This window comes from Hippopotamus amphibius, chromosome 4, assembly GCF_030028045.1.
Source record: "Hippopotamus amphibius kiboko isolate mHipAmp2 chromosome 4, mHipAmp2.hap2, whole genome shotgun sequence".
Lineage (NCBI taxonomy): Eukaryota > Metazoa > Chordata > Mammalia > Artiodactyla > Hippopotamidae > Hippopotamus > Hippopotamus amphibius.
The window spans coordinates 147,824,821-147,837,394 of NC_080189.1; the positions used below are offsets into that span (position 1 = coordinate 147,824,821).

At 35.3% G+C, this 12,574-nt stretch overlaps 1 protein-coding gene across 3 annotated transcripts in view; it reads left to right on the forward strand.

Annotated features, from left to right (window-relative positions):
• The window catches only part of MNAT1 (MNAT1 component of CDK activating kinase), a 206,573-nt gene that overhangs the window by 123,892 nt on the left and 70,107 nt on the right, over nt 1-12,574 (forward strand). Inside the window, exon 8 of one of the 3 annotated variants that reach the window (XM_057731254.1) lies at nt 2,248-3,638. The exons of the other annotated variants lie outside the window; for them this stretch is intronic. Within the exon in view, the coding sequence (XP_057587237.1) occupies nt 2,248-2,275 (28 nt within the window). The 3' untranslated portion in view covers nt 2,276-3,638. Of the gene's footprint in view, nt 1-2,247; nt 3,639-12,574 lie in introns of those variants that run through there. 3 annotated transcript variants of the gene reach the window in all.

Genomic DNA, 12,574 nt, shown 5'->3' on the forward strand with positions numbered 1-12,574 from the left:
TCTGATGTTGTTTTACAGTTCTTAGATGCTCTATTTTGTGTTTTTCAATCTTTTCTTGAGTTTGTGTTTCAAAAGTTTGGATAATTCTTCTTGTCCTGTCCTCACAGTTCACTTAGTCTTCTTCTGTGTCCCTTTTGCTGATAAGCTCATCAAAGGAATTCTTTCTGATATTGCATTTGTCATTTCTAGCATTTCCGTTTCACTCCTTTTTGTAATTTCCATCTCTTTGTTGAAATTCCCGGTCTATTTGTACATATTATCCACTTTTCCCACTAGATCCTTCAGCTTATTAATCGTGTTATTTTCAAGTGCCTCTTTGATAGTTCTAGCATCTCTGGGTCTGATTCTGTGGATTATTTTATACCTTAATAGTAGATTTGTTTTTCCTGCTTTCTTGTGTTTATTGTAATTTTGTTTGAATATCGGACAGTCTGTGCAACAGAACAGTAGAGACTGAAATAAATAATATTTATGGCCAGAAATATTTAGGTCCCTTTTTCTGTCAGGTCATTAGTGTAGGGAGTTGAGTATCAAGTCTATAGTTTGATCTCAGTTTAGTTGTTGTTGCTCAAGTTACCATCTGTGTATCACAGGCTTTAAATTCTTCCAGTCATGATCTGTTGCCACTTCAGGTCTAGTATGGTCTAGTATGAGTTCTGGAGTGCTGAAGTGTTTTTCTTAGTCTTCTTGCTCCACCCTCAGCTTTCAGCAGACTCTGCAAGCTTGAGCCAGAAAGGGGTTTGTCTCTCAGTGTGCCTCCTCAGTGAGAGACTCCTCTTCCCTTTTACTTGGAATAAGTCTTATGGTAGGAGCAAGGGGGTTTCTTAGTTTTCCTGTTCTGGTTTTAGTTTTAGGAGGTCCTATTTGCCAGATCCTCAGAGTGGTGCTTTTTCGGAATACATTTCTCTTACCCAGAGGCAAACATCTGTCTCCTACTTCAGAAGGGTGCAGTTGGGTTTGCTATCCTCTCCCAACTCCACAGCTGAGCTCTGTCTTGTGTTGGTGGGGATGGGAGGTCTTAGGTATAAGACGGTTTCCTGCCCTTCTTTCAACCTTTGCTTTGCATCATTATATTAGTTTAGGTAAGAGTGGGTTTCCTGCCTTTCCTCAGTGGTTGAAAGCTTTATTCTGTGTCAGTACAGGGTTGGGGAGGGTGGCGGCGGTAGGTTTTTTACTCCTCCTCTATAGTGGCACCCAACCTTTGCCCTTCCCCAGCAGCTGAGTCCTTTTTTTTTTTTTTTTGTAATTCATTTCCTCCTGCATGTTCAGTTTTTGCTGATTTTTATTTGGTCTATTCAATTGAATAGACCGCATCTTCCTCTTTTAATCTGCTGTGGTATTTGTTACTATTTAGCTAATCCTGTTAAATGTCTCTGTAAAACAGATGTAGCTTGATTGACTGTTTTTCTTTTTTCTTTTCTTTTCTTTTCTTTTTTTTGAGTAAAATTTTAAAATTGAGTAAGCTTTGGCAACGCTTTTGATTGTTTGGAGCCCTTTTTGGTTACTTCTGTCTTTACTATTATGGTTTGAATTTTAAAATGTAGGGTAAGTGCAGTGTAAATAAGGTATAACTGTAGTGTTTGTACTTTTCCCAAGTTTTTCATATCTAAAATCTTATTTGAACCTAAATAAAGGATACTGGATCATGGTTTTATTTTGTTTTGTTTTAGTGGTTGGTGGGCTTTCATTAATTATTGACTATTTAGAATGTAGTTAGTTCCGGAATTCTAAGAAGTATACTTTTGTCTCTCAACAAAGACTGTACAATATATTCTATATCCACAACAGTTAAGAAGACAAATTGTTCTGATTACAAGTTTGTATGTATTTCAGGCAATAGACTTTGACTATAGGTTTTTTTCAGCCTTCTGTGGCTAAGTAGTAGAAGAATTTCTAGATCATCAATAGTGATGTCAGAATTGCTAAAGAAACATTGACTTTTTCTTGATGTAGAAGTATCTACCAAAAAGAATGTGTCTCATACCCTTCTTCTCATTAGCCTTCTATCTTAAGAAAGGGATTGAATTCTATACAGTTCCATTTTGGGAGCCAGTATTAATTAGCTCATGTGGTCTCTTTGGTGACATGTTATGACTTCATACTTAAACATTTGCCAAAATAAATCCTAAATTGATTTCTTATTTTACTAGTTAATTTTATTTCCTGGAATTATTATTTGAAGCTGTATGCTTTCTTCCTTTTTTAAACTTACTTCTAGTTCTAAGAATATATTTTTATGTAATCTAGTTTTCAGAAACATTTAGAAAGAAACTGAAGAAGTTACTCTGTGAAGTGACTTTTCAAAGAATAATTTGGTATCTACGAAGGTGCTACTCTCAAGGTACAAGGAATATAAACTTTAGTTGACTTAAGGTATAGTAGTTACACATCTGTTCTAAGGGTTGTCCATATCTTTTTTAGAAGAATACATCTAATAAGCCCTAGTTATCCCTTTGCAATGGGCTCTGCCCCTTTCCATAAAACTCTAGCTTCTACTCCTCTCTCTTTTCCTGTTCTAACAAATTTCCCTTTTATATTGTGTTATCCTACAAAGGAAACAAGTTCTGTTTCTCTAGAGACAAATAGAGAATAAATTACTGTATTTCCATCTTCTTATATCTGCTTTGAAATCTGTATGACATGATGAAGTTAAGAATACTACATTTTGTAGCTTCACTTTAGTTGGTGCAAAACTATGGATGCAGGCACTTTAAAAATAATTTTAATTATATATTTTTGGGAGTATGTGGCATAATGTATTGGGAGGTATTGTGTCTCCAAAGAACTACATTTTTGTCCTCATGTATAACTTAGATAAAGGACAAAATCAGAAGTATATTGCCATGAGATTTTAGGTGATTTTTACTGGAATCTTTTCTGAAGTTAGTTAAACTTGAGAAGTAGATGAAGAATAAATGAGAATTTCTCTTCAGGACGGTATTGTGAGTATATAATTATAGTTCAAATTGCACTGGCAGTACTTTTCTGGTTTTCTCAAGGCAATATGTAAACATGTTTTATTAATTCTATGCCAGTGGGAGCAAGCATTGGGAAAACTTAAGTGCTAATTGAGATTCCCCAGACTGCAGCTGTAGTGGTTAGTTTAGTAAAGCCTCATTGATTGGCATTGTGAGAGTGTCATTCTAATAATCAACTGGCTTTCTAGTAAATATTTTACTACTTTCCACCCAAAGAAGAGTATTTCCCTTAACTAATATAAATTAGAAACATTTATCAATTTTATTCATCAATTTCAAATTATTTAGTCAACTATCACTACTCTTTTAAATATATATGTAATTTATTTAATATAAACTTTTCATTCATGAACCTATTACAGAGATAAGGGAAAAGTGTTGTTTTATAGGATAAGCTATAATCTTTAAATAAGATGTATATTTTTCCCTTTTCCTTATTTGTGAATGTAAATGAAACCATTTGCTACCAGATTTCTGTAGAATAAAATTTTAATCTTCATTTCTGTAGAATATTTTTGTATGTTTCTTTGTGGTAGAGCGTTGTAGCCAAGTGCACACATTCATTTTTGTCTTTTCTGTTAACATAACAGATGTAAATTCTGTGCTATCAATTATAAGAGCTTTAAGAAAATAGACTTAAACTGTGGTAGTTTAATATCCAGAGTCCTTCCTAATCAGTTGATAAGATTATTTGGTTATTATGGAATCAGTTGTGAAAAAAACTGTGGTTGTTATGGTAGTATTGGATTAACTCAGTTAGCTAGAACCTGATGATAATTAGAAGGAAGTTTCTTGTTTGATCTCCATCAACACCTATCAATTTTATTTTCTTCTGTGGCCATAGACTACATTGATAAAAATCAAATTGCTGAGCAGAAGTAACTGACCTGTTACAAATCCATTACTGTTATTTGCAAAGCAATTAAAATGTTCATTCTTGAGGGTATAGTTCACCTAAAATAGAAGATCCACCTCCACAGTAACCCTGGAGATTCTTTCCCTCCCTCCCTCTTGTTAGTTTTAGGTTTACAACAAAGTGATTCAGTTATACATAAATATTTTTTCAGATTGTTTTCCGTTATAGGTTATTACAGGATATCAAATATAATTCCCTGTGCTGTAGAGTAAATCCTTGTCGCTTATCCATTTTATGTATAATAGTTTGTATCTGTTAATCCCATATTCCTAATTTATCCCACCCTCCTCCTCTTTCCCCTTTGGTAACCATAAGTTTGTTTTCTGTGTGTGAGTCTGTTTCTGTTTTGTCTGTAGATTCATTTGTATTACTTTTTAGATTCCATGTATAAATGATATCATATAATATTTGTCTTTCTCTGTCTGAATTCACTTAGTATGATATCCTCTGTGTCCATCCATGTTGCTGCAAATTGCAATATTTCATTCTTTTTTTATGGCTGAGTAATGTTTGTGTGTGTGTGTGTGTGTGTGTATGTGTGTACACATCACATCTTTATCCATTCATCTGTTAATGGACACTTGGATTGCTTTATGTGAAGTAGGTTTAATCTTTGAGCAGTAAAATATATGAATGATGTCCTGCTAATTTTCCATTGCTCTTCTACTTAGGAAGTCCCAAACCAACAAAAAACTTTATATATATTTATTTATATTCTAATTTTTAGGTAATTTCAATATTTACATGTAATCACTTAATCCATCTGGAATTTATTTGTAAGGAGCTATAAAAGAATCTTTACTCTGTCTTTTTCAGTTAGTAAATCAGTTGGTCCAGAATAATTTATTCAATAGTCCTTCTTCCATTGATGGAAGTCCTTCTTCCATTGATGTTTTAGTATTAAATTGTATATTTATTTTCTATTGCTGTGCATCAAATTACCACAAATTTAAGTGCCTTAAAACGACATTCATTTTATCTCATTTATTTATTTATTTTTAATTAATTTACTTATTTTATTGGCTGTGTTGGTTCTTTTTTGCCGTGCACAGGCTTTCTTTAGTTGCGGTGAGTGGGGGCTCCTCTTTGTTGTGGTGCATGGGCTCCTCATTGCCGTGGCTTCTCTTGTTGCGGAGCACGAGCTCTAGGCTCGTGGGCTTTAGTAGTTGCAACACATGGGCTCAACAGTTGTGGCTCACGGGCTCTAAAGCGCAGGCTCAATAGTTGTGGTGCAGGGGCTTAGTTGCTCTGCAGCATGTGGGATCTTCCTGGAGCAGGAATCGAACCTGTGTCCCTTGCCTTGGCAGGCGGATTCTCAACCACTGCGCCACCTAGGAAGCCCTTATCTCATTTATTAACAGTGTCTGTGAATTTTGAGTCTGGGCATGGGTTACTTGGATCTTATACTCAGATTGCATGTGGCTGCAATCAGAGTGTCAGCAGGTGCTGTGGGTCCATGTAAGTGAGATTTGGGGGGTTGTCTTTCAAGCTTATTCGTATTATGGGTAGAATTAGGTTTCTTGCCAGTGTAGAACTCACAGTGGCATCCATCTTCTTCAGTTCTGGCAGGAGAAAATCTCTTTGACTCTCATCCTTTTTTAAGGGCTCCTACTTGTTTAAATTTGGCCCACTTAGATAATTTCCCTTTTCATTAACTTAAAATCAACCAATTTGAGATCTTAATTACATCTGCAAAATCCCTTTTGCCATATAGTATAATCTAAGAATTGAAATCCGTCGTATCCATGAGGACGAAATCATGCAAGGATGCACATAAGGGGTTGGGAGTCTGGGGGGCCATCTCAGAATTCTGCCCACCACAGTGGGGCAAGTCTTCCTTTGCTACTTATCTTTTTCAGAGTATTCTTAGCATTTTTATACATTTGTTCTTCCAGGTAAACTTAGTTGGCCAAAGCAACAAAGCACTCTACAATTCTTTAAGTTTTCTGTACATTTGAAAAATTTCATTATAGAATATTATGAAACAAGTAATCAAACAAAGCAAACCAAAACACCTTATCAGCTAAGACACGGCCATCCCTATTACCCCCTAGATACAACCAAACACCACTTTTTTGGGTATTTCATTTGGAGTTGCTTTAAACTTATAAACTGATAAGGAAAGAGTGGACACTTAAAATTTATTGTTTTCATGTATCTGACACATTTCTTGAAAATTAATTTTTTTTATATCGTACTTATGATGCTGTTGTTATAAAATTGTTTTCATTATACTTTCTTGGTTTTTGGTAAATATATTTTCATTTTGTATGTGGCTGTTTTACTGATAATTTTAATTGTTCTTTAATGTGCCTATCTGGGGTTTTATCTGGAAGCCAGTCACCTGAGAAAACAATTTTTTTCTTTTAAATGCTCTGTCTCTGATTTCAGTTTCATATTTTATTGCATTTGGCTAGAACTTAACTTGGTGTTATACAGTTCTGATAACTGCAGTTTCTTGTGTCCCATTTTTTTTTCCTTTGTGAATGCTTCAAGTGTTTCATCATTAAGTATCATGTTGGTTGATTAAGTGATTTTTCTTATCATGTTGAAGTAGTTTTTAAAAATCATGTTGTAGAATTTCTGCTTTTTGGTCAAAGTCTTTACCTATTGACTTATTATACACAGATTGTCTAAGAATGGAGAAAAGGTGTTTGTTTTGTTTTTAATCCTGTACATTTAAGTTTATATGTTAGTTTTACAAAAATTCTCAGGGGACCAGAAAATCAAAAAATATGGGGAAGTACAAAACTCACAAAACTGCATTGTGTATGTGTATATGTGATATATACTTTGTTGTAGTTATGAAAGTATTACTAAATTTTTTTTATGGCAATGACAGCAAAATGTCTTTAGTATCTGTTTTTGTTGGCATTTGAATTAGAAAGAAATCAATTCACACATCTATCATGAATCTTTTGCTTAAACTTCTAGTCTGGCGCTAGTCTGGTAAGTTTTAAATCTTTTTTTTGTAATCATGGAAAAAAATATGTTTCTGCTTGAAGCAGTTGTCAAACAAGCTTCTTTCATCGACAATCAGACACAGGGCAGCTGAATGAGGCTGTTTAGTCTAGAGTAAATGCTCACGAGATTACAAGGTCACTGAGGAAATGTAATTATGCAGTTGATTCCAGAATAGTCTTTTGTAGTAAGGACTTTAAGACTATTAAATCATAGTATTAATTAGAAAATATGTATACTCCAAAATTAATCTCAGAAAAGAGTACTAAATAAACTAAATTATTTAGTTTAGTAATATAATTATAACTGTAAATTATTACAGTGAAATATAGTTTTAATTCAGATTTCTACAGGACCCAAAAAAGGAAGTTCCATTTATTATTGGAATTTGCTCAGTTCTTCCCAAATCACTAGAAAATTCATTTGATTCGGTAAATGTATATGTAATTGTCTCCATTGGGAAGTGAAGCCTCATAGTATTTAGCTCATGTTAATTGAGAAAATTGTTATTTAGCAGTTTTTTTACTTTTGTTATTCCTTTGATTATCACTCATTCGATTATGAAGCACCTCCTGCGTGTCAGTACTCTTCTAGGTACTAAGAAAACAACGGTGAGCAAAACAGAGAAAACACCTACTGTCATGAAACTTACATTCTTTTGGGATGAAATGAACAATATAAATATACTGATGAATTTGTTAGATGGCAGCTAGTATTTTGAAGACAAATACAGCAGGATAAAGGGATATGTAGAGATTGGCGTAGAGTGCTATATTTACATAGGTAGGGGTGGAATCTTTTGTAGGATGATGTTTGAACGGACATGAATTAAGCAACGAAGCTAATCATGGGATATTATGGAGATAGGCAGAGGAACTGTAAGTGCGATGGCCCTGAGATGGGCATGTGTATGAGGGTGAGAAGGAAGTCCAGTGTCTGGAGTAGCATGAGTTGGGGAGTAGTAGGAGATGAGGTCAGAGTAGTAGCAGGTTTTTATGTAAGAAGGTAGGCTGGGCCTAGTTAGATCATGTAGGTTTTTGTTTTTGTTTTTTTTTTTAAGATGATGGTCAAGACTTGGCATTTTACTGTGAAGAAAATGAAAAGTCATAGAATTTTGAACAAAGGTGTGTCATATGATTTACATATATTTGTTTTTTCTTTTTTAAGCTCTTTATTGAAATATAATTGCTTTACACTCTTGTACCAGTTTTTGAGGTACACCGAAGTCATTCAGCTGTATTTATACACATATCCCCATATCCCCTCCCTCCTGCGACTCCCCCAGTCCCGGCCCTCTAAGGCATCATCCATCATCAAATTGATCTCCCTTTGTTATACAGCAACTTCCCACTGGCTATTTTACAGTTGGTAGTATGTATATGTCTGTGCTACGCTCTCACTTCGTCCCAGCTTCCCCTTTACCCCCCGCCCCCTCAACCTCATGTCCTCCAGTCCATTCTCTGCATCTGCATCGTTATTCTTGTCTTGTCACTGGGTTCATCAGTACCTCTTCTTTTTTTTTTTTAGATTCTGTATATGTGAGTTAGCATACAATATTTGTTTTTCTGGCTTACTTCACTCTAGGTCTGTCTACCTCATTACATATAGCTCCATTTCATTCCTTTTTATAGCTGAGTAATATTCCATTGTATATATATGCCACATCTTCTTTATCCATTCATCTGTTGATGGGCATTTAGGTTGCTGCCATGTCCTGGCTATTGTAAATAGTGTTGCAATAAACATTATGGTACGTGTTTCTTTTTATTTATTTATTTATTTATTTATTTATTTATTATTTTTTTGGGGGTACACCAAGTTCAATCATCTGTTTTTATGCACATATCCCCGTATTCCTTCCCTTCCTTGACTCCCCCCCCCCGAGTCCCCCCCACCCTCCCCGCCCCAGTCCTCTAAGGCATCTTCCATCCTCGAGTTGGACTCCCTTTGTTATACAACAACTTCCCACTGACTATCTATTTTACAGTTGGTAGTATATATATGTCTGTGCTACTCTCTCGCTTCGTCTCAGCTTCCCCTTCACCCCCCGCCCCCTCCCAAACCTTGAGTTCTCCAGTCCATTCTCTGTATCTGTGTCCTTGTTCTTGTCACTGAGTTCATCAGTACCATTTTTAGATTCTGTATATGTGAGTTAGCATACAATATTTGTCTTTCTCTTTCTGACTTACTTCACTCTGTATGACAGACTGTAGGTCTATCCACCTCATGACATATAGCTCCATCTCATCCCTTTTTATAGCTGAGTAATATTCCATTGTATATATATGCCACATCTTCTTTATCCATTCATTTGTTGATGGGCATTTCGGTTGCTTCCATGTCCTGGCTATTGTAAAGAGTGCTGCAATAAACATTATGGTACAAGTTTCTTTTGGGATTATGGTTTTCTTTGGGTATATGCCCAGGAGTGGGATTACTGGATCATATGGTAGTTCTATTTGTAGTTTTTTAAGGAACCTCCAAATTGTTTTCCATAGTGGCTGTACCAACTTACAGTCCCACCAACAGTGCAGGAGAGTTCCCTTTTCTCCACACCCTCTCCAGCATTTGTTGTTTCCAGATTTTGTGATGATGGCCATTCTGACCGGTGTGAGGTGATACCTCATTGTGGCTTTGACTTGCATTTCTCTGATGATGAGTGATGTTGAGCATCTTTTCATGTGTTTGTTGGCCATCTGTATGTCTTCTTTGGAGAAATGTCTTTTTAGGTCTTCCACCCATTTGTGGATTGGGTTATTTGCTTCTTTGGTATGAAGCTGCATGAGCTGCTTGTATATTTTGGAGATTCATCCTTTGTCTGTTGCTTTGTTGGCAAGTATTTTCTCCCATTCTGAGGGTTGCCTTCTTGTCTTGTTTATGGTTTTTTTCACTCTGCAAAAGCTTTTGTTTCATTAGGTCCCATTTATTTATTCTTGATTTTATTTCCATTATTCTAGGAGTTGGGTCAAAAAGGACCTTGCTTTGATGTGTGTCAGTGTTCTGCCTATGCTTTCTTCTAGGAGTTTGATAGTGTCTGGCCTTACATTTAGGTCTTTAATCCATTTTGAGTTTCTTTTTGTGTATGGTGTTAGGAAGTGTTCTAATTTCATTCTTTTACATGTAGCTGTCCAATTTTCCCAGCACCGCTTATTGAAGATGCTGTCTTTTTTCCATTGTATATTCTTGCCTCCTTTGTCAAAGATAAGGTGCCCATATGTGGGTAGGTTTATTTCTGGGCTCTCTATTCTGTTCCATTGATCTTCCTTTCTATTTTTGTGCCAGTACCACACTGTCTTGATCATTGTGGCCTTGTAGTATAGTTAATAATTCCACCAACTCCATCTTTCCTTCTCAAGATTGCTTTGGCTATTCGGGGTCTTTTGCGTTTCCATACGAATCATAAGATTTCTTGCTCTAGTTCTGTGAAAAATGCCATTGGTAATTTGATAGGGATTGCATTGAATCTGTAAATTGCTTTGGGTAGTACAGTCATTTTCACAATGTTGATTCTTCCAATCCAAGAACATGGTATGATTTACATTTAGAAAAGTCTATTGCAGGAGAATGGATGGTGGAGAGAAAGCAAGAAAACTTGCTACTGTCCTAGTTAAGATGATAGTGGTTTATACTAAGATGGTAACAGTGTAGTTGCTGACAAAGTGGTCAAATTATGAATATATTTTGATAGCATAAAATTGAGAATTTTTGATGGATTGGATGCGGTGTGGGAGGTTACGAAAAAGTTGCTCCCGGGGCTATATCTGAGGTACACAGTTGCCATTTAAATGTGATAAGGGAGGCGAGGGGGAAGGGTTCTCTGAGGCAAGACAGTTGTGTGAGTTGCTTTAAGTTCAGTTATTTATCAAATATTAAAAAAAATATGTTTCTAAAGAGGCTGCAAGAACTGGAAAAAATCCTTAGCAGCTCTCCTCTTTTATGGTAGAGTGAACTGTCATGAGTTCACTACAACAGAAGCCAAAGAAGAAAAGTTTTCTGTGCTCATAGTTACATCTCTGGGTAGTGCAAAGCTAAGACTAGAATTTTAGTCTCTCAGGATACTTTTTCTCCGCTGTACATTATGGCCAAGGCCAAACCATATATAGAGCTTTCAAAATCTGAATGAGCTTTATTTTTATTATGCTTTCAGATTCTTCTAATTTCAGATAGTATATTTAAAGGCAGTGAATTTAAATTATGTAGCAACTTTGCTCATTTTATTCTCAAAAAAATGAAAACAAAATTATTCTGCTCTAAGACATAGAGATACAGATGTAGAGAATGAATACCAGGGGAGGGAGGGAGGGAGGGAGGGTGGTGGGATGAATTGGGGAATGGAATTGACACATACGCACTACTGTGTATAAAATAAATAACTGAGAACCTACTGTATAGCACAGGAATCTCTACTCAGTGCTCTGTGGTGACCTAAATGGGAAGGAAATCCAAAAAAGAGGGGATTTATGTGTATATATATAGCTGATTTACTTTGCTGTACAGCAGAAACTAACACAACATTGTAAAACAGCTATACTCCAATAAAAATTAATTAAAAATAAAAGATAGGTCATTGATAAGTCCTATAGAAATAAGCCCATATCATTATTTCAAGGGGCAATTGGTTGAATAGCTTTTATCTAATTTTGAGTTCATGTATGCATTTTAAAATACATATATATATTTTTAAATCCTGCAACTTAAAAAAAATTATTCCACTCTAAGTATGAGCCAAGGTCCCAGTCTCCATTTTCTCCGCCATGAGGAAAATAGGACTGAGTTGGGCATTGTGACTCTCAGAAGCTTTTGGGTTGGAGCTTAGGTAAAGGTGCCCTGATAGCAGAGGTGTAGCAAGGGTGGGGTGGTAGGAATTGTCCATCCCAGTTGTAGGCAATAAGGGTTTCATTGTCTGTAGAGAATTAAAAAATAAATAAATAAAACCAATTAAAAGACAGTCCTTTTTTAAAAAAATTTTTTTTGTCAACAAGTATTATCAGTTCTCAACAACGTCGGTTTTCAACTACTCCTTCCTGAAAACATCTTCTTTTGGTCCAAGTTCTAAACAATTGCTTTTATTACTTTTGATTTCATAGTATATAAGCTTCCAATGAGCACATCTTTATTTTTTGTTCCTGAATAATATTGTATTGTATACAGAAGTGAAATCAGAGAACTCCCAGTTTTATAGTCAGCCCCAGGACACCCCCACCCTGCCAATGCACTCACCTACATTTAGCCACACTCAGGAGTGAGTTGTTAAGATTTTAGAATCCTTCTGACTCCTTTCTGGCAAAATTTCTCTTTCCAACTCCCCTGTGGTACTAAGTATTTTTGAATTTAAGTGGTAGGTTTGAAGTAAACTGATAGTCCATTAATTGTAGAGATGAAGAAATAGAACTTAAGTTCTTAGGGTATTTATTTGTGTTAAAAGCTTTTCAACTAGAGGATGCCTGAGAGTTGCTAGAAAAAATCCTAAAGAAGCAAAGACATGAACAGTATTGCAATTTCTATGAATTTACTGTGAAATAGCTATTTTATGAGGCTATCAAGCTTATTATCATTAAGATATTTTCTAGCTATTTGGATACCTGTTGCTTAAAGAAAGAAATTCAAAATTAAAATCAACAAAAAATATTCTGTAATTTATTATGAGCAAAGATAAATTGAAAACTCTGGCTTTATTGCCTATTGAACATGAATATACAAGGAGGACCAACTTTAATGA